The 27,075-nt window shown below is 42.6% G+C and overlaps 1 protein-coding gene across 2 annotated transcripts in view; it reads left to right on the top strand.

Moving 5' to 3' along the window:
* Positions 1 to 25,324, top strand: part of PHACTR3 (phosphatase and actin regulator 3) — a 108,617-nt gene extending 83,293 nt beyond the window's left edge. For both annotated transcript variants that reach the window (XM_030503171.1, XM_030503170.1), the window contains exons 9-13: positions 17,330 to 17,385; positions 21,526 to 21,587; positions 22,438 to 22,578; positions 22,731 to 22,807; positions 24,720 to 25,324. In XM_030503171.1, coding sequence (XP_030359031.1) covers positions 17,330 to 17,385; positions 21,526 to 21,587; positions 22,438 to 22,578; positions 22,731 to 22,807; positions 24,720 to 24,735 — 352 coding nt within the window. In that variant the 3' untranslated portion in view covers positions 24,736 to 25,324. The remainder of the gene's footprint in view (positions 1 to 17,329; positions 17,386 to 21,525; positions 21,588 to 22,437; positions 22,579 to 22,730; positions 22,808 to 24,719) is intronic.
* Positions 25,325 to 27,075: the final 1,751 nt, after the last annotated feature.

Genomic DNA, 27,075 nt, shown 5'->3' with positions numbered 1-27,075 from the left:
GATAAGAGCACAACGCTGCTGCTGCTGCTGCACTGGTAACACTGATCACAGCCATGGGACTTGCTGGCTCAGTTCTGAACCCATATATACCATCATACTATAGACCTGTACTTTAGCACAAAAGAATAATGTCCAGGAAGATTAACGAGTAGCTATTCAATAGTTGGCTGCATGAGAATGGCAAGTACACAGTACAAGTACACAGGCAGTTGTTTTCAAGATCAATATTTCTCAGCACATTTGTACATATTTGAAAGCTCACTAGCAAATTGTCTCAGTCCCACAGTCCTATACTCTGGAGGGAAAGCTGTGCTGATGTATATAATGTGCAAAGTATACCGAATAATAGCATCTATGTAACTTCAAAAATAGAGAGACAAAAAACCCCAACATTTTCTCAAAAGTGCTGTATTTTTAAATGGTTCTGGCTGTAACACAGTTGTGAACCTTCTGGGAAAACCAGCTCTCTGCTGTCATGCTGATGAGATTTTATGCAGTCAAGGCTAAAATCCTTATTTTTCTTCACTTTCCCATTCATTACATCTCAAAAGAGAGATTGAGGAATTCTGTTATATCTTTTGAGCCAGATTCTACGTTTAAGCAGTGCAAGTCCACTGACTTCAGATTTACCATTGACTGACAGCAGCGTGAGTACAGATTCAAGTATTCATTTATGTGTATTGCTGCTTTTGAAAAGTGTATTTCCCTATTTCCTGCTCCCAGCCAATTCAGCCTCCCACTTGTTGCCATTGGAAACAAGCATGTCTCCCTCCTCCTCCATCCAAAATGGCAAGATTCCATTTTCCCAAGATTTCCCTTTCCAGTAGTGTTTCTTTTACTAATTCACACGTCCCCAGTGTCCCAGGCATAGTGTGCACTTGCAATATTCTACTGTGCATTAGGCAACAGGGCTCCCAACAGGTCTTGGTTCCCATTATTATGTGTTAGGAGTGCAGATAATAAGCCCTCAGTGGAATTCCATGAATTGAGAGCTCTTTGTGTCAAGAGGCAGAAGAGACATTTGCAAGTACGATTATTTGCAATATCTGTTTTCTGCCTTACAGACTTACTTTATTCTAGAAGCTGAAAGCTGGGGGAGTAAAATAGTTGCTAGACTGAAGAGTGATGCAGGAAAAGGTTGTTTAATTAAATTTGATATCTGACTGCTTAGAAAGTTCATGTTTGAACTGCCTGGGTGGCTGGGGCTTCTCAAGTGTGCCTTGTATAACCACAGTTAAAGGCACTCCACTATTACTTAGTGTTTCAACGAAAACATGAGTTCCCGGAAAAGACTACACTTGTAATTTTCACTTCATGTTCTGTTTCACCTCCTTGGATATTTGCATAAGTAGACACGATGCATTAAGCAGCACTTAAAAGATTATGGAGAGAGGAATTCAGATACAGCAATGTGGGCATCGAAGGAGTCAGACGGGAAGAATGATGCTTTTGTGGAGGCAGAGCGGAACCAAAGCTCGAATACCTAAAACTGATCTTTACCACATTGGAAATGTTGGCATGAGTAAGTGGCTCATGCCGGGGCAAGGTTTCTTGGCAATGTAAAGTGAAAAGGAGATATCTCATTCAGTACTTTACCACATCTGGTTCTTGGAAAGGCATTTTGAGTTGACTTGCCCAGAAACTGCAGACATAGCTAAATGCACACCCAGATTAGACCCTGGGTTGTACCTCAGCCTCATGTAACAGAACGTGAAGTTCACAGTGGAGACAGAACAATACCAAGCAAACAGCACTTCAGATTTTGCAGCCTAAAAGCATAAAGCGTGACAGCTCAACATGGAGCAGTCATAAAGGAAAATTCTACCTATCAGCGACACAAAAGCTGTGCCCTGGTTCAAGAACAGCATGTCCAGTGCCACTTCCTCACAGAAATGTCTCAGTCCAGCTTTGCACTGAAAAGGCATCAGCCCTCCAGACTGAGAGATTCAGTGGGAAACTGGGCTGAATCCATGGAACTTTGGGGAATATTTGATTTTGACCAAGAAAGGGGGAGAGGGGGTGTCTACAAACTACTAGTAGCCCTAATGCAGAAATCAAGTAGATACTGAAGTGAGCCCAGTTTAGAGGTAAGCCTATATTCACCTGGAGATTATCAAGGTTTTTTGATGAAGCTCTGACTGTGCTTAAACTCCCACTTTGCTGAACTAGAAATCAGGGAACTGCCCTGATTTCACGAGGCTGGGAAAACTTGGCACAGATTTACTGCAGAGCCAGAAAGGCAGGAGCAGGCACAAAGAAAAGATCAGCTGTCGTCTCTAATGTTATCTACATACAATTCAGTGCATTTCATTCTGATTTGGCAGAATCATCCAGGTAACCTTGTCACTGATGCTAAAAATAACCCTGGCAAGTGCAGCGGGGGAGTGTGTGAAAGCCTCAGCTCCTGCGTGAGGCGGGAGCTATATATAGAGCTAGCATTTAATTCCATGGGTGTGTGTTCAAGCCAGAGGAGTCTCCCGCTCTCCCTGCTCTGCATTAGGCAGCAAGAGGAGATGCTGGCAGCAGGGACTGGCTGGGGGTTGCTTTGGGAGATTTGCATGTGGCTGGGGGATTTTATTAACGGCTTGCACAGTGCCTGAGTGCATTTGAAACCTGGTGCTGTGTGAGGATTTGAGGTTTTCTTAATGTTTTGTCCCTTTTATGTTACGGGCTCAGCTTTTCAGGCTACAGTAAAGAAAAACATGGCAGAGGATGGGGGAAGGACTGGAAAAATGGGGGAGGTGCAAGTGATAGCTGAGATTTTTTGGAATTGTCTCCAGGATTCAGATGTCTGGATTCCATAGGCATTAATACTCCCTATTCCTTGGTGTCAGGCAGCAATTCACAGTTGGAAACCCTGCTTTGTACCCACTGACAGACAGCACTGGCCTTACAATTAAGGACGCTGAGATTTAGTGTCTGCTGCCAGAGGTACTCTGAGACAGTCTTCAAGGATAAAAATCAGGAGGAAAGGGAGAAAGCTCGAGTTTTATTAACGTCTCCAAGCAATGAATCAGTTTAGCCTCCCATTTACATGGCTCTTCAGGTCCAAGGGAGCCGCAGCACAGCTCAAATACTTGTATTAAAAGAGGTTCAACTGCATCTCAATGTGCCTTACCTTGACTACCCTGCCCCTTTAGGACTGAAGAGCCTTTGTTCTCTTTCAGGTATTAGACTTGCAAAATAGAATGAAGTTCACTAACATGAATCCCTGGCCAGCAAGTAACAAACCCTGGTTATAACGGACCCTCCAGACAGCAGCTCTTTAGCCAGAGTTGCTTGTTGCTTCAGTAATGAAACACAGTGCCGGCACAATTAATTATGGAGCACCCCAGCAGCTCTGGGCAAGAGCCATGATCTGCAGCTGAACCAGAAAGAGCAATTTTCTGTCTCAGACCAGCCCACAACATGTTTGGCAAGAATTTTTGAACACACTAATTCATTTATAAAGGATTGCAACAGGGAGGACTTAGTCCTGTGTGTTAGCTTTGGATTTGAACAACATGCACATGACTCAAAGCTGCTCTCGGTGCAGGTTTGTATCACTGAGGATTCAGCGAGCACCTCGTGTTAAACATTGGGCATTCACTTTGTGCAAACATGGGAAGTGCCACTGCAGAGGGCAGTTACTACTGCCTGGGGACAAGTAAAAGTTTCACATGTCCAGAGCAGAGCTGATGAGAGATTGTCTTCTGGGAAGACACTAACTCCTTGTACAACTCTGTTCTACTTCTGTGGCTCCAGCGTCATGAATTCATAATCAAACATGTTTTCCAGGCACAGTGAAGGCAAGGGCAGCAGGTCATGCACAGCAGGGAAGGGATGAGCAGAGCAGCAGGTGTAAACACAGAGAGGAATAAAGGGCCTTTTCTGGGACACAAAGTCAATTCCTGGAATAGATCTTCTGGGATAAGTGGCACATATGAAACGAGAAATAGAAAAAAAAAAACAGGGTTCAGAAAGCTGTAAAGTGTCACAAGGGAGCATAATTGTGTGAATAAACTTACAGGAAAACTGCTAAAGCAGGTGTCATTAAATAAGGAAAAAACATTTTCAGGAAGCAAACAGTGCACTTGTTTTGCCCTGCCAAACTGCCTCCCGACAGCAGCGTGTGTTCGGGCTCAGATCCTCTCTCAGAACTGAGGCACCTACACATGCCTCAAGAGCTGGGCCCAAGCCCTGCCCAGTGACAAGCAGCCATAAATCAACCTGGAAATCTGCAGAAAGCCAATAATGCTCTGTAATGCCTCACCTTACACTGGATTGTGATTCAGGTCCTCAAGCTACTTTGGATCTGCAGCATCAGTAATTACAGGAACAAATTGCTTTAATTTAATTTGCAGAGCTGAATCGATAGGGACCACAGTAACACTGCTCTGGCTGTCACAACCCTTTGTGCTGCTTAATGACAAAACCCAGACCAGAACAAGGCACTGTAGCAGTTGTGAGTTCCTGATAACCCCAGCATTGAGCAGGGATTCAGGCACTCACAGTGGCAGCACTCCCTATTTGTGGGGATGGTTGCTGTGGTACTGAGATTATTTAAGACTTTTTCTTTTTGGTTTAGACCTGTTAATGAAATTCAGGAAGCAAGTTTTATGCACTTAAAGCCAAGCACTTACTTCACTGTAGTTGAAACAGAAGCAAGATAGGATGGACACTGTATATCTGAAATGCTGTGAACTGGTATAAGCAAAATCTCAGCCAGAAAGGACTTCAGCTGCAAGTTTTTCAGTTTTAACATACCCAATTTCTGACTTGCCACTTGAAAGCGTATAAGAACAAAAAAGAGAGAGGGGGAGTTTTGGTGTTGGGTTGGTTCTCCCCCCTCTTCTAAAGCTAGCCAAATTTATATGCAGAGTGGGTGTATTTCACCGTAACTGTTTCACCGTAACTGTTGCTGGGAATTGCTAGCAGAACACCTAAGCAGATAGAATTCACTTCTCCCGCAAAATTTCTAGTGTGGCTTTTAGTTTGGGGAAGGGAGGAGACAAAGGCTTTCCCATTGTGTGGTGTCACATCTGCACAGGCATGCCTGGAGGGCATATGGCCAGTACCGCAGTAATATGTTATCACTGATTTACGGGGCAGTGTTGTCAGGAGTCACCTGCACTTTGCATGAAGAACCTGAGCATGTTTTTGGACTCTCTTCCAAGAACTGGCTCATCTTATGTGATCCAAGGAAACCGCAATTCATATGGTGCAGTTGCTGGCCCTCCAAATACTGTTTGAGTTACTACAGTTTCCTCCTGTGGCTCTGAGAACAGCTTCTGTAGCCTGGTTCATTCAAGATCTTAATTCCTCCCAGCAACCAGAGCCTTGGGCTTGCTGTTTTCATAGAGGAAAACTGGGTCAGTCTAGCACAGTTTCTACCTTGCTGAAATAACCTTAGAGAAGGCAAGGGGGGGTGAAAAATGAAGGAAATAAATATTTAGAAAATAGGGAGGGGCAAAGAGAGAAAAAGAGGTCAGAAAGGAAGGGCATTGGTTTTAATCAAACGCTGCTTAATAGATATTGTACAGTCTTAGCTAGGACTACATTTTAATAATTGATAAACATTTATGATTCTATTGCCTGTGCCCACCTGCAAGCTGCAGTTCTATAATCAGGTCTTGTGGGGTTTTTCCTGTTATTTGTGTAGCTTGGGAGCTGCTTGGATCAAACAGAGCAGGGCAAGTTTCCTTCAGTGGTCAGCACACTTCTTTGACCTCTCCAGACTATAGAGTGGTTTTTTTTTAACCCTGGTAATCACTCTCATTTACTATCTTTTTCTTTAGCTGTCACATGTAACAGATCAAAAGACAAAAAAGAACTCCCAGATTTATCAAGCCATGCTCGAGCATTTATGCAGTGAAATAAAAAAACAAACAGACACCTCTGGAGGTTGGGGAGCTCCGTCTGTTCAAAGTCCACTTATGCAGAGAACTGTATCAAGGCAAATAGGAAACACACCTTCTTGAAGAACCAACGTGTTGGTAAAATCTCAGAGTTAAATCACATTAGAAAGAGGTTACTTGAGTCTAGTTAGTCCATTATTGTACGAAGATGTGACAGGTATTTTGTTTTGTTAAAATTATGCAAAAATACTACTGGGCCAAGAGCAAACACCAAGATAAAACCATGAGTGCCCCACTGTTGAAGAAAGCCCTCAGAAATCAAGACTACATGGCTCACAGATGAGCAACCATTGTCATTTGCTTGAGCTGATCATGTTCATTAAGCAAATTACATTCTGAATGAATTAATAATTCATTAGTTTTTCAGAAATCATGTTAAAAACAATTAAAAAGCAGGATGTCCCATCAGTCTCTCCAGGTAGCAGCTGATCTATTGCAATGGGATCAGGCTTGTATGAGGGGGTCTGCAAAAGCCATGTTCTGGCCAGGCTACACTGAGCCTTGTATTATAATTCTCACAGGGAGTGGCTCCAGTACTTCCAAATACCACCCAACAGGGGAAAAATCCTCCTCCTTAAGTAAAGGTTAAACAAACCACTACTAATGTGGTAAGGTTATATTTACAGGCATCATGCAATGAAGTTTAAAGAAATCTTTTGCGGCTTGTTTACAACATACAGGAAAAAGATAACGGTGAACAAGAGGCATGTGGAAATACCAAGCTTAGGTCTACACAGATGATTAGAGCAGGAAGCTTAGCAGGGACTAGCTGGTGGACTAGAGGCCCAGCATTCAAATGCAGGATTACCTGCGACTTGCTGTGCAACAGCTGCAATGAAAAAACCACGCTCTAAAAGCCTAGAAAAGCAGTGTACGATGGAGCTCACCTGCAGAGAGTCAAGGGCTGTTCTAGCCTTGAACTCACTCCCACCTTACACTGCTCTGCTTAGATTCCTCCTATCCTAGCAGTCAGAAAGCAACTCTAAGGAGACACAGATGTGTCTCCTTCAAATTGAATCCTTTCCCAAGAACATGGAGAGCTCACAAAGGTTTTCTGTCACAGCCTTGCACTTTGACAGTAAAAGACAATGTATGTTGTACCACAACAAATCATAGCAGTAATATCAAAACCAAATGCTCAGGTCAACAGCAAATGTTACATAATTAAATCCTTATATTTATTCAACCCAGATTTCAAAAGGTCAGAATTTTCTGTCCTGACTGAAATTTGCCAGCAACCTCTATCTGGATTTACATCACCACAACTAAACACAGGATCCTAAATGGAACTAAGGAGGGTCCCAGAAAGCTTTGGGGAAGAATAGACAGAATATGAGGATGTTTTTGAATTCAAATCCTCTCTGTGTTTCCATGCAAGTTAGCCTGTTGGTAACGCTCAGTGTCACACTTTGTGGTATCAAGTGACAAGTCATACTCCTCTCACAGCCCAATTTAAAACCAAAGAAAAACATAATCACTGAAATGCTATTTGCAGTGGGAAATTAATAAATCCCTGATGGGTCTACAAGCCTGATTTTTCAGCCAAGACACTTTGCCACATTTTCCTATTCTGTACAATAGACCAGCTCTGCAGAGATCTGCTGGTGAAACAACTAAATCACAGATGATTATTTCTGTTGTGTCCAGGGCACTCGCACTCCTGCAGAGTGCTGGGCCACATCTCTGAGCTGGCAGTGAAATCTCTCATTTCACTCTGAATGCTGATAGCGGGAACACTCTTTGCATTCAAAATCAACAAATAACCCGAAAGGTTGAAAAAAAAATAAATAAATAGGAATGCAATAAAGAAGCAGGATTCAGAACATGCTTTGGGCAAAGGCTGGCCAGCCTTGGTTAATGACAGCATGAGGGCAAGCTGTTGGTCTAGCTGTGTGCTGAAAAATACTGGGCTAACAATAGCGTGCAGAAGAGAAACAGGAAATAGTACAACAGATGGTGATATGCTATCTGAAGGCAGGGATATCCCATCCTTTTGGAGATGCTGTGTGGGTGAGTGACAGGCAAGAACTAGAAAGTCCTTGCGTTGCCAGGGAGAGTGTTCCCAGAGAGATTCCTGCAATTTGATAGCAGGTGTGCAGTCATACATATGGTCCCAGCAGGGACTGTCTATCCCAGAAGCATTTGCAACATCAGGAATCACTATCATTTAGGGTTTTTTTCTTTAGGGATTACACAAAGCCAAGAAAGTGCTCCACTTTCCTTGATTGACTTCAGTAATTAAGAAGCTGTCCCTTGGCATGAAGCCTGACATTCCAACCCGTCTGCAAAGTGCAGCAGCATGCACTCTCCTGCTGGGATTTGAGGCTGCTGGGTTAGTAGGCGCACACAGCTTCATACCACCAGCTCTGGGGTAAATCCTTGCTGTTGCTTTATGCAACACTTTGCAGTGGCAAATATGCCTGCAGATGTTTATTTGTCACTTTACAGATTGCCAAAGGGTCCTTTATATACAAATGCAGGTTACAGGGAATGGAGAAGTACCTTCTCCAGAGCTCACATCTCATGGGGAAACTCTCAGCAGTTTGTATCCAGAGCAAGAATGGCCATTCCCAAATTATTCTGCTTTAAATGAGAAGGTGAAGGAGAACTTACATAGAGCCAGCAGAGGCAGGCTGCCAAGCTATGCATACCAATATTTCTTTGTCTGCTCTCTGCAAATCCAGCTGTGGTTTCTTCCAGTGACCCAAATCCCACAGTTGTACAACTGCGGTGGCATCTGTTAGTAGGAGTAACTGTTTACAGGTTAAGTAAGTGGACAGTATTGCAGGATCTTAATGCTAGTTGTCCAACAGGGAGCATCCTAGCTCAATTCAGGACATTTTGGGTGCTTCCATCCATGTACTGCATCTCTGTTTGATGGACTCTGAAATGCAGCTAGTGCTACAGTCCAACTGGCATGTCCTTCTGTCTTCCCGTCCCTGTTCCCTCTGACTGCAGTGGCTGAAACTGTGTTCCTGGCTGCCCGGGAAGTTGAGTCATGAGCCTACAGACACTTCATTTCTCACAGGGCCAGGGCTGGCTGGGAAGCCAGCCTCAGTTCCCTGCAGGAGATCAAGCACAGGCACTGTATTAGGCATTATTCATACAGTGAAACTAAAACCTACCTTCTTTTTTCTTTCTTTTTGTACATATCATTACCCAGGAGTATGCAACTGTTTCACTAGCAGTATTGTCTCAGTAAAGTGGCAGTCCCCACCATTGGGCAAAGGTTTGCTTCTCGTCCATAGAAATTGACCAGCAGAGTCCCCTCTTTTGCTCAAGCAGTTTCTATCAGAGTTGATTTTACTATCGTTTCAGCAGTGGCAGATGTCTTTATTTAAAATAATATAATGGTAATACATACACAATAAGATAGAACTAAAACCCTGGGAATTATATGATTCCTCTTGTTTGCTTGTCCTGAAGCATCAAACCCACAATGTTCTCAATTTGCCCAAATCAGATATATGTAACATTGATGGGTTTTTTCCTGTGGGAACACAGGGCTCCAGTGTTTTACTGCTGCTTCAGAAAAAAAAAAAAAAAAAAATTATAAACAGTCTATTACTTTGTAATGAAATATTATTAACCATTTTCAGTGACCCACAGAGTGTGACCCAGGTCATAACCAGCATGTGGTTTCACCTAGAAGACCCTTCAACATACATTTTAATGCACAGCCTTGAGCCCTCATCAGCCTTCAGCAGAGGAGTTGCACTGGGAGCCTGCACCACTCGCGCTGTTCTCTGAAGAACACGTTCTTTCAGCAGTTTTTCTTGCTGAGCTATTTTTAGCTTGAACGTATTCCCCAAGCCAGATTTTTGCCCAGCTGCAAGGCAAAGCAGAAGCAAGAGCAAGTAGTAGAGCTGCTCACTCTGACACTGCTACCAGAAGACAGAGCATGTCTTTGGTTGAATAATCGACTGTACTTTTGTCACCCTAATGGCCAAATATTGTAATTCTACTACAAACAGGACAGATCCACTATGTAACAGCTTTGTTAAACCACAGAGTGGGGGAGCAAATGGAAGGGGGAGCAGAAAGCTCCTGTTCTGAAATAAGCAGCTATTACATTTACACCCTAATGTAGACATGTTAGTTCTTGTATATTAACTAATAGCTCAACTGAAAATGGAAACCTTTACGTTATGCCAGTCCTGGGATGTGCCACAACATCCTCCAAGAGCCCTTAACTGCATGTTGAGAGAGGTATGAAAGCAAAAGCCTCCTGAAGGTTATGGAAGGATGCTCAGTATCTTCACTGAGCTTTGCAGCAGGCCTTTGAACTGAGAGGCAGGCTCTGCTCTCCAGCTGTGTCTGGCCTTTCTTCCTTACACATTGAGATAACTATGAAACCAAAGGTCAAATGCAGTGGGGCTTTCACAGGTGGTGAAAACAGTGATTACCGTAAAGCCTTCTCCATCTGAATCCTCTCACATAATTAGATCCTGGCTCTGTTGGTGTATTTCAGCCCACACAGTTATTATCACCAAGTAACACTGTGCAGTACCAAACCTGTCACAAGGATGTAGGTCATTTGTGGACAGTAGGTTATGATACAAGGGTCACGCTGGGCAAGTATGTAGTATTTATTCCAGCTGAAATCTGAACTCCTCATTGCAGGGCTTATATCACAGAAATTATAATGATGGACAACTGTAATTGCCTGGAAAATGAGTGACAACATAATTAACTGAAACTCTTGCTGATTTGCAGCCTTGAAAATCCAGCCAGAACTAAAGGCCAAACAAATGAGTAAGATATGTAATTAAGGCAACAAACACAGCCTCTGCATTTATCCACCACCTTCTACTGGACACCCAAAGGCAGTTTTCTTAACTGGGTGCAAAAAATAGTCTATGGAGGAACACAGACACAAATATTGGGCAACTAAAGTAAAAGTTTTTGTATGCAACTCACAAAATCTACCATACCAACTCCTCTTTGTCATACTGGTCTATCAAAGAATGGCAGCAACTACTCTTTCCCCTTTATGGGAAATGCTGGCACATCATTCAGCTACCACTTTTTACATGCTCCAGAATTACCTTGGGGTAAAATAAGTTTGTGTCTCAGTGTCTGCCTTCTAATTTTGTACAGACTGTAAAAGGCAGGTCCCTCCTACCAAGAATTTACTACTACCCATAATTGTACATTGCCAGCAGTACTGCACTGCCACAGTGCAGCGTGGGGGTGACTCAAAGCCCTGGCACACGTCCTCATCACAGCTACTTATAGGAAGGATGAAAATAAACTTCTTGTTGAATTGAACATGATGTTCTGGTAATAGAGACGCCAATTTAAGAGGCAGAGCCTTTGCCTCCTGATAGGCAACAGACACAAGCTGGTTTATGAGAAGCAAGCACAGGGCACTCCCATTTCTCCTCCCCTTGCCTGGATGGAGGTCTCCTGTGAAAAGAATCCTCCCCACCCCCATTCCCAGCTCTAGCTGCAAAACTACCTGTCACAAGAGGCAATCAATGCAGTTGCTGCTGGCTACAGCTCACTTACTGAAAGCTGGATTGATTGCTCACTTGTCAGTCCAGAGTCCACAGGCACATGCACGTGTCCAACCCTACCCAGCCTATTCCTCCCTTCACAGAAGATTATCAGAATCACATGGATCTAACTAAGTAAAAGCAGAAACAAGATTCCAAAGTATGTCTTTTGGCTTCAGCTACAAATCCATAAGAAATCCAGTTTTACGACAATCATACATACAGATACTGTGCAACAGAATCTATGCAATAATTGGGAAACAAAGGAACACATTTTGGGGACAGATAAGAAACCCCATGAACCAAGAACATGAGCTTTTTTGCACTGTATTCTGCTGAACACTAGCTAGGGTCTGCCAGGCAGGTGAGACTGCAGGCTGGTAAGATGAGCTTGAAAGGAAGGACTGAGATGGGGGAAGTCGGCATAGCCCCATATGCATATAGGTGGGCTGTTTGTGTCTCATCAGCTATTCTGTGCCTGTACCTGCAAGCCCACAGCTTGCTGTGGCTTTGCTGAGATGCAGTTCCCATGACAGAGAAAGCAGACACTGCTAAGGTGAACTACGAGGACAGAGAACTTGGCAGCATCTCGGCTTGCAGGACATATTGGTGCATTGCCCATCTGATAGCAGACCCTGGGATCCTAGTGACATGCAAATCCTCAGACTGCTGAGGGTTCAGAGTCACCTGTAACAGTCCAGTGCTATCAACCTTGGTGTAATGCTGGTCCACAACATTAATTCCCTTGAAAGTGAAGGAGACGATCTGGCTGCATGAAGTAAGTATCGATCCATTGATCAGGAGTCACAGGCGCATGTTAGAGTCATTGGGCTCATCAGCATGTGCCCTTGCTCCAGAAGGGATGAGCAATTAGTGGTTTTCCCCTTGAAGCTGACTCTGGCATCTGTACTTGTGCATGTGTCAAACACATTAGCTAGCAGGACCTCAAACTGGGCGCTCGTGGCAGAGGGCTGCAGCTTGCTCCACCAGACCAGCCAGCAGAGACCTGCCCACCCATGGGGCTGGTAGGGGCAGCAGTCATTTTTCCCCGGGGCAGCCTGTTTTGCTACAGTTACACACCACATGTGTGCGCCAAGGGAAACCGCCAGACACGCATAGATTTATTGCCCCTCTCAGAGCCAGCATGGAGCACTCATGCTCATCCCAGCATACCCATGTGCACATTGCATGCAGAAAATAACCTTGAGGCCATGTGCAGACTCTCAGTGCCTGAGGTACCCTGAGACCAGGAGCGCACATGGCCATACCTGCAGGGTGTTCTTGGGGTGAACCACAGGTGACTGAGCTACCCTGCAGCGCCCGTGCCTCCCGCCCTTGGAGTAACACTGCAGAGGACACGGGACCGGGCAAAGCCTTTGGCTTCTGAGAGATGGCAGCAGATAAATTTATCCAGTTGTCTTTCTGAACCCAAATTACTGGAGAAAACATTCTAAATGTAATCTGAAAATACCCCCAGAACACTCCCCGAACTTCAAACAGCTGAAGAACACATGGTGCTTGAAGATTTTTCCTCGCTTTGCACAGAACAACATTAACAGAAAAACGTATTTTTCTGAACTTAAGAAATAGCTGTCCATGTAGTATTGTATCATCCCCACCGATGTATGGCGACTGCTTTAGCATTGTGAGAAAATATTCAGGCTTTGGTCTCTCTCCTATCTTGGAGCATCACTGACACATGTACAGCAAACTCTCTCTGACCTGTACCCAAACGTTATTTACAGGGAAGCCAGACTGGTGCCTCAATTTCTGCTTGGTTTCCCTGACTCCCTCTCCCCAGGCTGAGGTGCTGGCAGTTCAGCTCCGCTTACTTCTGCTGTTGGCATCTCTTGGTTTAAGCTAATGGGAAACAAATTCCTGGAGTGGATACACTTAATAAGAGACCCTGGCAATATCAATCTCAGCCCATGTATTTACACCACGGGGAATCTAGACAGAGGTAGGACTTGCCTTTAAGTTACTTCAGAGTTTTCAGTCAAGACCATTGCACAAATGGCTGTCCCTGCAGAGGTGCCCAGAGGGAACGCTCCTACTCACCAGATAGTACAAAAATACCCAAACCGAGATTTTCGTATCACCCAAGAACGCAACAGCATTAATTGGGTGTTTTTCTCAAAAGCAAGAAATAGATATTAAAAAATAAAGGCAACTGAAAAGAACCCACTGCTGTGACACAACAGAAGTTGAGCCCTATGTTAGTCCTCCCAGCTGAGCTTACAGTCACTTCACTAAGTCCCATACTGGACTGAATCTCTAGGTGAAAAAAGCAATAGAAATGGAAAGCACAGGACTCACCCATCCATATCCATGTCCATGTCCATGTCCACATCACAGGAGTGCTGGAGCCTCATGCCCACCTCAGCCCTCCAAGCAGCAACCACAGGGCAGGCAGGCAAGCCCCAGGTGGAGCCCTGCCACCACCCACACTCAGGTGCAGGAGCTTTGTGAACCCCCAGGAAAGGAGCCAGGACTCTGCTTCAAAATGGCCTGCAGCTCTGAAATACAAAATCCTCTCTGTGCAACACTTGTGGGCATCACCCACAGTCCACTGAGGGCTCAGTTTTTAGCCTTCACAAAGGCTGCTTCATGCCAGGTGCCTGCTTCATCCTCTGGGATCGCACACCAGCTCCCCTGCTGCGATGCAATCTGCTGATAATCGTTAGTCAGCTGGAGTTTGTTTCCTTTAAACACAGGAGACTTGAGCATCCCCTCCCTAGAGCCTTAGTCTCTCAGTCCCTGCTTCCTGGCCTGTGCTCCCAGCAAGGGTGTGAGGAGAGCATCCGCCATTTCCCCAGGCTGCCTTTCCCGAGGCCATGGCGCTGCCTCTCTGCAGGGCGGGATGGCCACCTTCTGAGGGAACACACGGAGCTCAATGCACAGGGGGTGCGCTCTGGTTCTGCCAGAGGTAGGAGTTCATGTTTAACAGCTTCAGAGAATAAATATCCAAAACAGAGATGCAGGAGAGCATGCAGAGCTCCATGGTGCCCAGAAAACAGCTCGTCTAAGCAGAAGCACAAACTCATCTGAAACAGCTTCTTGCTTACAAGCTCCCTTCAGGAGGCACAGGCATTTTTGACAGGGGTAACCTGCCGCTTTCCCCTGTGCTACACTCAGCCACTGACCTGACTGGAGCCCTCAGAAACGTGTCTGTCCTTATCTCGCTCCGAGCCCAGCTGCAGGCGTTCTGAGGGTGTCAAGGGGGACTGCGAGCCCCCTTCTGAGGAAGCTGAGGGCTGCTGAGCCCCCTGTGGGGGATGAAGCACCCTCCTCCATCCACCCAAAGCAGCTCAGGCAGGACAGGCTCAGGACAGGCTCTGCTCCCACACTGAACACTCGCAGCAGTTTCTTGCCGCAATGGACGATCAGGTGAGGCAGCACGCTCTGCAAGCGGGCACGCTGCCCTCTGCATGTGCAAGAGACCCTCCTGCGTCCTGATTTACTCCACCAGAGCTCATCAGGGATGTGTGTCACCCCCTGGCCCTCACTGCTCACTGCTGCTTCCCCTCACTAACACCAGCAGCCATCAGTGGAGGCTTCTGGAGTCCTTCACCTTCACCAACCTGCGCCATTTCCCCTTTGCCCAGAGCGCAGCCACCATGCAGCACAGCTCTCACAGCAGAGAAAGGGAACCAAAGGGGGGTCTGGACACAGAGAGGCTTCTTGTGAACAGAAACACCTTGGTAGCAACAGTGTCAGTAGCGTTGCCACTTCCCGTTGTTTGATCGTGACTCTCACTGTATGTGGCGCTTTCACTTCGTTCCCAGCTTCCTGAAATCGTGTTACAAATTTGTTTTGAAGAAATTCCACATCTGGTTTCATGATTATGACAAAAAGCTTGGAAGTGTGGTCCATATCTCTGAAAAACTTAGGGGGAAAAAAAAAAGCAATGCCCTCCATTTGTATTTATATACCTGTGTATATCTGCACCTCTTCCTTCTATTGTGGGTAAAGCTGAGGATGTGCACAGAAACATGTCTCAGGGCACCTACCACGTATTTATCAAAGCCAGAAGGGAAACAAGGTTTCATCAATCACACGTATCATAACTATATATACATACAAAGAGCATTCATATACATAGGCATTCTTATACTGCTTTAATCACTTCTTATAGGCTTTTAATCCCCCAGTTTAAAAGGGGCCTCTGAAGTCTAATGTACAGATTCTGGGAGAATCTATAAATCTCACATGGAAGGGCTGTAATTAAGAATGGTTTCAGAGAGATGCATGTGAGCAGCAGGTCGGGTGGATCTTTCATTTGCAGATAAGCTCTCCCAGTAAGTCATTCTTCTCTGATTTATATTATAAAATGCATGTTTATCTCTTTCAAACAAAACCTAGACAGAGTTGTATCATTTCTGAGGCATAAAGGGGAATGAGTGAAGAAGGAGGAGTCCAAGGGTAACAGGAATTAAAAATACATGTTTGAAGCCTTTAGTATGGCATTTCAGCATCATTCCTGTTTCACTTGGGATTATTGCAACATCCACTGCTGGTGTATCTAACTCTTTACTCCGAAGAGAAATCCAGAGACCAGGAGAAAACTCTTACGTGATCCAAAATGTTAGGTAGGAAGAAAGAGAGTTAGGCTGTGGGTGTTTCTGAGCACAGGAGCTCATCGTCTAAGTTTTCTGTTGGTGTGAATCTGGTATAGCAGTTGTGATGCTTTCCTGTTGCCAAAGCTGAAAGCTTTCCCAGGGATCTCAGGGAAATTGATTAAAAAAGGGTAAGGAGTTGCATTTATAATTTGGGCTGCTGGTCTGATAATAAAGACAGGGTTGATTTTGAATGAATATATGTGGTAAGAACAAGGAGAAATTAGAATCAGGTACTTTTACCAGTTTTTTTACTGTCTGGTGACAGTGTCTCCATGTAGATAAAATGTAGATCTTGTTATAGCATTACTTTATAATCATTCCTTTGTTTGCTATACTCAGTAGAGGGATAACTACTGCAGCAGGGGTTTGCAGTGTGGTCCCTGCTCTGAGTATTTCTTTGTAACTCCATCTCTGGCTTGGCAACATCTGCTGGAGAGGAGACGATGAGAATCCTTAACGTTGCCAGGACGCAGGCCAGAAAGCATCATAAACTCTTTCCGATCTGCTTGCTGGATTACTACATGGAAGACGGCAAATGCAGTGTGTGTGTGTGTGCCAAGGGGAGGGGTTCAATTACCTGAGATTCTCTGCAGATATTAGCAGTGTCTCATGGGGAAGTCTCATTTAGTATGCAGAATAAAATCGCCGTGGCACTGGTCATATGATTTGAAGACTCAATCCTGAAGCAGCACTACTGAAAAGGGGAGGTGAAACTGCATAAGACATTCCGTTCAGACAGCATGAGGCTGTGAGCAGCACACGAATTTTTATTCAGCAGGCAGGAGGAGAGCTGCTGGATTGGTCTGTTAGATGTGTACTCGGGAAACCACAGGAAAGCTTTATTCTGGCAAGTCTGCATTTTGTCAGGATGCACCACTGGTGTTCCTAGAAAAAAGGAACTACTGCTACCTGAGATTAAAAGGGACAGGCAGTGATAGCTACAGAAGATCACTGTGAAACTCATTTGATAACCACCTTAAATACCCCCTCAAGAGTGAGTTTAACTGTTAGAGAGCAGTGGTTCCAACTGACTGTGTGGGAAGTGTGGTGAAAAGGATGCACATTCTGAGGAAGCACTTCACCGACAGCAGAGCAAACTAGAGGAGAACTTCTACCTGCATTGCTGACATTTGGGAAAATAATACAAGAAAGCATTCTGGTGTCAGGATTCTTGCATTTTTTTTTTTCTTCCTGAGTCCTGGAGAGGGATTTTGTAGTCCCCTCCCTGAGGAAAACACTAACCAGAACTCAGAATACTGCAGACTTTCCAAAGAACAGGCATGGTACAAAATGTGATTTTGGTGTTTTTCCGCAGGCGACTCAGCCAAAGACCTGCTGTTGAGGAGCTAGAAAGAAGAAATATACTGAAACGTGAGTATTTTTTTTTTCCTGAAGTATTTTATATGTGTTTGCTGAAACCAGTGGCTGCATTTCTAGAACATAGTAATTTTAAATAGACAAATTAATTGACTGGGATTATTTTCTGTACCTAAAAGTTTTAGTTTTTCACATGTCCTGGGTTTCAAATACTGTGGATTCAGAATTTACAACTTGATAAAGGCATGCAATTTAGTACAGAAAAGAGAGACTGGTTCAAAGGTAGTCTTTCAAGTCATTTTCATTCTGATTACGCTGTTAGGGATGTCTAAGGGGAATACAATCCTAGTGTAACACAGTGCAATGGGAATTGGACTGACATGTTTCAAGACATGGACTGTCATGGCAAACCGTACAGTGAATATCCCCAAGGCTGAAGTGAATGAGGAAGGCATCCCTGCAGAGGTGCTATTCTCCTAACATTTGTTCATATCATTAGAGAGCTTCCCAAAGACAAGTCAAAGAAGGATCATTCTGAGACATTAGTAGAGGGACATTTCCAGGCCTGTAACAGATACTGCCACAGGGGAATGTTCTCTACATCTCTCAAATAAACACAAGGCAGAAATGTGCAACTCTTCCTAAAGATCTCTGTTCTGGCCTGGGGATCAAACAAGTGGTGAACATTGAACATCATCCCTTTCCTCTCAAGTGCTGGGAATCTTGTAAGTGAGGGGAAGGTGAGACAGCGCTTTGGAATTGTCTCCACTATGGGTCTCAGACAGGAGGAAGGGGGAGGCCATCTGCTTGAAGGAAAAGTATCTTGCTTTTGTTATTTTCATGGTCTATTTACTGTTGAAAGATGAAAACCAGAATAATGTAAATAGCTTGTTTCTCATTAAACAAGGATAAAACTTTATGTTTTATGGCCACATAAGTTTGCCATACAAGCAATACTGCCTTTGCTATTTGATTCATATTTCATATGATTGTAAATTGCTAGGAAAAATGTTGTCTACATTTTGTTACCTAAAATTTAATGTCTCTGAACTTTCTTGGTAGTTCACAGAAAAAACCTTATGCTCTTGCCATTGAACTTATTGGAGATTTCAGTTTTTTTTAACACAAAGGAATTCCACAGTGTACTTCCTGGTATTTTCAGCACTGTTCCAATGCATACAATGCACATGGTAAAATTAGATGTCTCACATATACATAGCTAAATGGGAAAAAGGGTAGATGCTTTGCAAATGTGAATGGAACTTGTCCTAACTTCATCTGTCATCTACCACAAGACACAAGAAACAGCAGTAACCCAAGATTCTGAAATATGTGGGGCCAGATTTTCAAGAGTCAGTACCCAAGATCTCCGAAATCCTGTTTCTTTGGGGTTTTCCCTGGCTAAGGAAGAGCTGATCTCCTCTGAAAAAATCTGTTCCTGTCTGTTTACTTTTTGAAGTGTGCTGGTTACATCCTTAATCTGGGTTAAACTGACCAGCTTTAATAATAAAAAAAGTTTGAATACATTCATATAATGAGCTTAGAGAGAGATAAAGGAGAAAGAAGATAAAGCAGAATTAAAGATATTTCCTGAATGCCAGCTAAACATACTGGTTTAGATTTGTATCTCTTTTAAAGAGCTCCCAGCATGGAGCACATTTACTGACTTCAGTTCAGTGGCTCAGGCTTTGCACAGGTTCGGCTAAGATCAGAACCACTTCTATTTTATTTACCTCTTTCACTATATAAAAAGCTAAGTATCTTGTAAAGAGCTGTGGCCATCACTTACCTGTGCCAGCAATCATCTTAAAAGGCTGGACAGATGCAACAACTCTAGTCTCAGTTTTGAGTGACTTTAGAAATTAGTAGTCTCCTTCTATTACAAGTAGGGTATAAATGCCCTTCAGTTAAATCACTGCAACCTCCTCCAGGTTGTAAGAGTTTGTACAGTTGTGTTCTTAGTTTCCTAACATCTTCAATGTTCTCAATACATACTGCTAACAGAAGCAATGCTACACCAAAGCTGTTGCAAGGACTGATAATTCACATTTGAACTCCTCTGTCAAATAAGAAGCACATTGCAAGCGCCTGAGTGCAATTACTGTGTTATTCTCTAACAAATCTTGGGAAGATTAAAAGAAGCGACTTTTTATCTCCCTTAGGGAGATGTTCCTCAAATAAAAGTAATACTTAAAAAGCAAACTTAAAGCCAACACTTTCTTACAATATTGTGGATCTTCTAAGTCCTTTAACTACAGGAACACTGCTGGTTTACCATGAACATGAAAAGCACATAAACTGTCACAGCCCAGGTGGTCACATATGTTTCTCCTGCATTCATCAGAAAGCTGGTGCTCACATGGGAAAAGACAGCATCTTGTAACTCACGCTGTACAGTCCCTGGTTCCTTCTTAACAGCAGCAACTGGTTTAGCGCCACGCACAGCCAAGAGTTCCCTGAGTAACTCAGAGAACAGCAAAATGAGTTGCAGCACTGAACATGTTACTTCGTGACTGGGAGATTCTCTCCACCGAGATTTACAAAACCAGCCCTCCAAGCATAGGCAGAGTGATATTGATGGGAAAAACCTCTCTGGTTTGGCTCTGTAAAAACACCCGAGTTTTATAATGCACTTGCTAGCATTTCCTCTCAAATTCTGGGTTAGTTTTTTCTAAAAGAACTATTTTTTTATTATTATTTCTTGGAGCTGGGTATAAGCACTGAACCTGATGCATGTCTCATCGAATTAGGTCACTAAACATGTTTACTGTATTTGGAAAAGCTTTTTTATCAGAAATGAGCCCTTGTAGGTTTGCATTAGGAATTCTCTCAGTGCATATTAGAATGATACCTTAAAAAGGCCCTACACCACAGAAAGATCTCTGTTTAAAATATATAGATAAGAAGATCTGCTTTAAAAGGAGTGAATTAAACCTGAATGAAGCATATTAGTAACTTCTTGCATCGTAGAATACACTCTACTTTTTAAAGCCTGTTCTCTTTTTAAACATTCCAGACTTCAACAGCTGCTCACCCCTGACAAAGCAGCACTAATTTTAGCTGTCTTATTCTTTTACATTTGTGTGCCTCGCCACCAAATTGTAATACAGCACATTACAGCATTTTAGATTCATTTGATTTACATTTCTACTATAGCCAGTTGTAGCTATGCACTGCAGTGTTATTTTAAATAGATACTTACAATTGCACTTCAGTGTAATCTAATGAGCCTAAAAGTAAGGCAGAAAAATCCTTCATTACTATAATTTTGGAAACTCATCTGCAGTTGTAGTGTTCTTTCAAGGCATGTTAAAAATCATGTGTGTGCTTTAACACTGGAAATATCTCATGCAAGTGGTGTAGGTATCTACAGATATATAGTCACAGCCGTATCTAGAGAATCCCACAATGGTTAAACATTTTTCTCTGGGTCTTCAGCTTTTTTCAGGTCACAGGCTCCCACCTTAATTTAGTAACAGATAGTACTAGAAATAGAGACGCCATTAAGTCGTTTCCTAAGGCAAAGGATATATTTCACACAGTGTTACAGCACTCTGGTCTATTTTTAGACCCTGGGTGGAGGAGTTATCACGGCCTGAATGTTAATAGGCACAACACACAAAAGCAGCCTGCCTTAGGTTAGAATGGAACGACACTACAAAAGCAAACCCCGTGAGGATAAAGAGGTTCCAATGTCAGTGGCATATCCCGAATAGCAAAGAGAAAAAGCATGCAAGTGCAAGATAACTACTGTGGCAGTGTGATCATCTAAAGGTGTCACCTCAGAATGAGGTTATACAGGAAAGAACACACTTTCCCTGGAGCTGCTGCAATAAATCTTTTCAGCATCTAACAGCAGTGAGTGGCTCCAGCAATATGGAGAATAAAAAATTATGATTAACTATGAAATATTTTGATTTTCCTTCTGAAGTTTATCTAGCTGGAGAGTTGGCGTGGCTGCTGTTGTTTTATTAAATCTCTTTAGGAAAAGCTGATACTGGCATCAGGACGTTGTCACTACAGAGGTTACTAGATATTCTGACAGAGAAGCAGGGAGATGTACTGAACTAACAAAACACACAACTAAGAACCACCTACTAATATTTCTGTGCTTTCATTTTTGTTGCCTGGAACTTTAGAAAATACCAACCTCCTCATGTGGAGAGTCATCTCTCTTTTTTATATTCTCCACAGAACGAAATGATCAAACAGAACAGGAAGAAAGGAGGGAAATCAAACAGAGACTGACAAGAAAGGTAAGATCTTGCAATACCATCCGTTGTTTTTAGAAATGTAGCAAAAGCAACATAGCATCAACCAGCCATAGAGGTCATTATTACACAAATCCTCCCTTAACAGACATCTTCCTCAGCAGTGTCTGAGATAGTGGCATTGGGTAATATGAATTATAAAAGTATCTACCTTATCTCGGCTATGGGAGACTTAGTAGAATATTTACATATAAAGTTTAAGTCAGAAAAGGGATATTTGCTTGCACACCGGGTATTTTGCAGCTATACTGCTGGAAAAGGACTACTTCACTTTCTGCAGCAATCAGGAGCAGGGCTGACTCCCTGCTGAGCACCAGGTGTGCTCCCACAATAGATTTCTCTTTGCAGTTAAGGTATTCTTAGAATCAGAACTAGATCTGTTGTTCTGTTCCTAGGAATCCCCACTGGAATGATAAGCCAAATATGCTGATAACTTGGAAAAGCTGAACTGAAATTCTTACAATGGGTCCAGTCCTGAAAACCTCACACAGACAATCTGCTGCTGACTGTAGTAGAAAACCCCTACAGCATGTGTCATTATACATACACCATAACAAATTCATTATCATTCCTTTACATATTGTAAATGCACTTTATCAAAATCCAGGGTAAAATATTTTCCTCTTTCATCCATTATAAACCCACTGTGCTGTAGCTCACAACTCCCTTTAAACCATTATTACTCTCCTAACAGTCCTCCAAAGGATTGAGTATTTCCCTGGAATTTCCAAGGATTGGGGCTTAGCACACTAAGCTAAGATGGGAAGCACAAAACGTTGCATATTTTGTTGAGATGTTTGTTATTAACACTGTTTTACAAAACTATTTAATACAGCTTAACCAGAGACCTACAGTTGATGAACTAAGAGACAGAAAGATCCTGATTCGATTCAGTGATTATGTGGAAGTGGCAAAAGCACAGGACTATGACAGGCGAGCAGACAAACCATGGACAAGACTATCAGCAGCAGATAAGGTACTGACATAATTAAAATGACATCTTCCTTTGCTATACCCAAGACCTATTATTTCTGCTTTAGAAAACTCCTGTTCTGCTCTGCAAGTCTGGTATTTTACACCACTTATGCTTTACAAAATTGTTAACTATCTTCTATTTGCAATTTCTAGGCAGCAATTCGGAAAGAGCTAAATGAATACAAAAGTAATGAAATGGAGGTACATGCATCAAGCAAACACTTGACAAGGTCAGTTTTTCAGCTCTTTATTTCCATTGCCTGCTAAACCCAGTCTGCTTGAGTCCCAAAGTTGTAGCCTTTGCTTTCATATGCTGGATGTGGGAGAAGACTATGCAAAGGAAGCTGTTTTAAAACAAACGTGGAAGTATTTCTTTTCCTGTTCAGAACCTGGCTTCTCTATTTTAGTTTTGCTTTGATTAGCATGTACTGAGAAGCCCCCAGAGCATCTCCAGAACATCACTCAGCTTGCATTCTTTGCACTGAAGATTCAAAAGCTATGACAAAAAAATTAAATGTAGGGAATAACACAGAAAAAAAATAGTATTTTTTAAGCAGACAAACAATACACTATATAAAGGTTTTTGAATTAAATGTACTTGAGTGTGCAACCTCATTATCACAGACATTGCAACTTCCCTGCTAAGAGAAATTCTACATACTGTAACAAGACATATATAATGCCTGGAAGTAATAATTAGTTCCAGTGGGATTTGTTCTAATGGATTCAATATCCCTTGCATGCCAGTCCAGTTGCTACTGCAAGGATTGCAGCCCCCCAGCACACTTAATGGCAGTGGAGAGGGCAGGAAAGAGAACTGGTTTTGAGTCCTGTCACTGTCCGAGTGGTCAGGCCAACGAGAACCTAGTCACTGCACTGCTTGCTTCATGTGCCAGCACTGCTGACAGGTCCATGCTTAAGCATGCATGAAAACATTCATCTCCCTTTTCCAAGTGGGGAAAAAATGTGAGAGGCTGATTCCACAGGCATCGTTACTTCCAAAAAGACCTTGTTAGAGAAAAATTGAAACAGCAATCAGTTGGTTCCTACAATTTCCATTATACCCCTTGAGCAAGTCCAATTGCTCTTAAAACACAATTTTTGGAGCTGCTGGGAGTACAGTGTATTCTTGCCGTGTCTGTAAGCATCCTCAGGTGTGCTTGCTGCTAAAATAAGTTGCCTAACACTGTACTCGGGAACTTAATGTGCAGTCTGGTGTTCTGGAAGGCTCCCTTCAGCCACGCCTGGGCCCATGGTGCCATACTTAGCTCCGAATGGCAATGAATTCCAGCTCCAGTGAGCTTCGGATGCTCAGTGAAAAGATGGTCTAGGGAAATACACTCAAGTCATAAATGCAATGCACTTGATCTACATGCTGTAGTTGTATAATTCTAGACTGCTCATGCAATTGTCAGGGCTCTTAACATTACAGAGTCATCACTGCATTGACAGAATGGAGGGGGGGAATGGGATGGCTCCAGTTTAAGTCTGAAAGCGAGATACACATTCTCTCATTGTAGGTACCTGGGGAATTTAAGTAGATTATAAAGGTATGTTTTGAAATTTGTTCAGGATATTAGGAGTAAACAGGCTCACAATTTACAATTAGTGCTAAGGCATTATAAATCATTGGGACTGCAATTACATACCACAACCAAAGAACAAGCCTACAGAGCAAGAGTGAATTTATTCCAGACAGACTTTTAATACCGTTGTACCTTAACCCAACAGTATGTCCTTGTATTTTCCAAAGCATTAGCTCAACCTGTTAGAAAATAACACAATCACTGCACAATAAAGAATATTTCTACCAACGACAAACTGTGGCTTAATTCCCAAAAGGAAAGAAACCAAAATCAACTCCATTACCTATATTTGCATTTCCACTTCTAGTAACTGTGAACTGGTCACACTGGGCCCTGAGGACTGTAACTGCATTACAGTCATGGCACACGTGTGGAACTGTGCTGGTGAATGTTAAGAATTAAAGTTGCTGTTCTTCAGTACTGTTACTGTACCCTTAAACAGAATGAATACTGTTAAAAACACACTTCTCTTTGTTACTCTAAGAGAATCTTTTAAAATTATGCAACATTGAAACAAATTCAAAGTGGTTTGAAACATATCTCTTATTTCTCCCAGATTTCACAGGCCATAGAAATTTTCTTCTGAGAAGAATCTGTCTTTACTTTTTGATATTGCTGCTGAACTCACATCAGGGAATATATAAGTCTTTCCCTAAAGTTCAGTTCAGGCTACCTTGATGTTTATGTGGAAGAAGGACTCTGCAGCTGAAGTCTGCAGCACTTACAGACAGAAAGAAGCACCAGAGCTGTACTCTGCTCTGAAGTCAGAAGAGAGATGGCCTGTGGAGTGGGATGATCTGCTGAAAAAGACTGAAGTAAAGCTACTTGAAAGAACTACTACTCTCCTTCAACACTTGTTTTAAACTGTTTTGCAGTCTATCTTGGAAGAGGAGATGTTGTGCATGTACAGGCTTTACCATTCCAAGGCCTCTGACATAAATGGACATGACACACTGTCATTCAGTATTATGTTGACGAGACATTTTGAACTTACCACAATTAGTTTGTAAAACACTTAAGTTCATGATCTAAAAACTAATTTAATGTATTATAATTTCATTCTTTTTTTATATAATGTCTAACAGAATCACAGCTGCAAGCATTTTTGATTCCTGTTACTTTTGTTCTTTAATTAAATGACTACTTATTGCAGGAAATGAACACGTTTCCTAAAGCTCTTTTTTTTCCCAGGGACAGCTGGGAAGGGAGGAGATCACTGTCATTATGCACCAGCTCATGACAGAATCTTCAAAAGAATGACCTTAACTGAGGTTTTCTGTCCTCTGGAATATCAGTGGTTTGGACTAGATCCTAACCAGCAGAATATGATTGTCATTTTACACTAGCTGAGGTTCTGGTCCTCTAAAGAATGACAGTTAAGGTCACTGTTATTCAAAATCAGTAAACTGGACAAGCACAGATAGATACGTAACAATGTGCTCTGATGTTTGGCAAACAAATAATTCTTATGCTTTCTTGACAGTAAGAAAAAAAGTTACTAGATACCAATAAGAAAGCTAATACAACTGTTTGAGGAAAAAAGTTACGCCAGACATTCTATTAATGCTCAACACCAAGGAGCATCTGAGAATTCTACTCAAAATACTACTAAGGAAGAGCTTAGGAAAAAAGAAGTGCTAGCTGGAAAGCGTGCCTGCTAAGACAGCAACAAAATGGCATATCCACTCACAGGACAAGAATTTCTCTGCAAGAGTCTTAAATGACATCCTTTTAGGGAGCTGCTTAGTATTAAAGACTTGAAGAAGGTGCTCTTGATCTTGTAGCTTCATTGAGATGATCTCCATAAAGCACGAAAATAACAGAAAACACAGAATGTAAAATTGTATAAACTACTCCTGAATCACTGTGAGGTGGTGAATGAATCAATGCAAACAGTGAATGGACTAACTTTCCATTCTCTTCTGCTGCTCAGTGTTGGGATGGAGTAAGGTAAATACAGTGCTCGTCTTTGGCTAAACTAAAATTTAATAGAAGGTAAGTACATACAGAACAACACTTAAAATATATGTCAGAAAGTGAAGAATCCTGGGAGTGTGGTGCCCAGGCCCAGTGAGGCTCGCTGGCTTTGCTGTAGCTACCTGCAGTTTTGTACAACTTTTTATGTTTGACTTACGTGACCATCAGTTGAAGACCTGAATTACCCAAAGATATTTTTTTCTTATTTATTGCAATTTTATAACTTGCTGGCTTTTCACAGGTACATGTAACATACTGTAACTAGTAACATACTGTTATTTATATTGATCAATAACTTTAATTTTATTATTAATAAAATACTATTAATTCTAAACAACAACATAGTGATAGTCCAGGTGTAATATATAAAAAGGGTAAACAGAAAGGGTAGAAAAGTTTCTTCAGCAGAACGACCACTTAGTTTGAGAACAGGAGATGACCCGCTGTTAACTACAGCCTTGGCTAACAGTCCATGAAAATAACACTCCTGTTTAGCAGTGACATGTGCTTTCACTGGTAATAAAAACACTGCATAAAACACATTAAAGGGATGTTGAAAAATATGACAGAAGAAAAGATTTCAAGGGTAACTAAGAGCAGCTTTAGAAATTTCTAACAGTGGCTATGAGCTGTACCACTAATGTGACTTAACCATCTTGTAGTTATGCAGCAAGAAACTTTACTTCTTCCCCACGTTCTCAGCTGTCCTTCCACCACCAGCATCCCAGGCTTCAGTCTGGTAAGAGCCAGCAGGTTGTGACTACTGCAGAGGCACCCGGGGTCACTCTCAGCTTGCTGCTGGGCAGCTCTGTTGAGTTGTTTGGAGACCACATGCAAAAAAAAAAGTCATTTCCCAATGCTGAATGTTGCCTTTGTGAATGCTCCCTTGTGACACTGCTTAAATAGGCTTATACCTGCTCTTTTAGAAGGTAACA

The sequence above is a fragment of the Strigops habroptila genome, chromosome 13, assembly GCF_004027225.2.
Source record: "Strigops habroptila isolate Jane chromosome 13, bStrHab1.2.pri, whole genome shotgun sequence".
Lineage (NCBI taxonomy): Eukaryota > Metazoa > Chordata > Aves > Psittaciformes > Psittacidae > Strigops > Strigops habroptila.
This window is presented reverse-complemented; position numbering and strand designations above follow the sequence as displayed.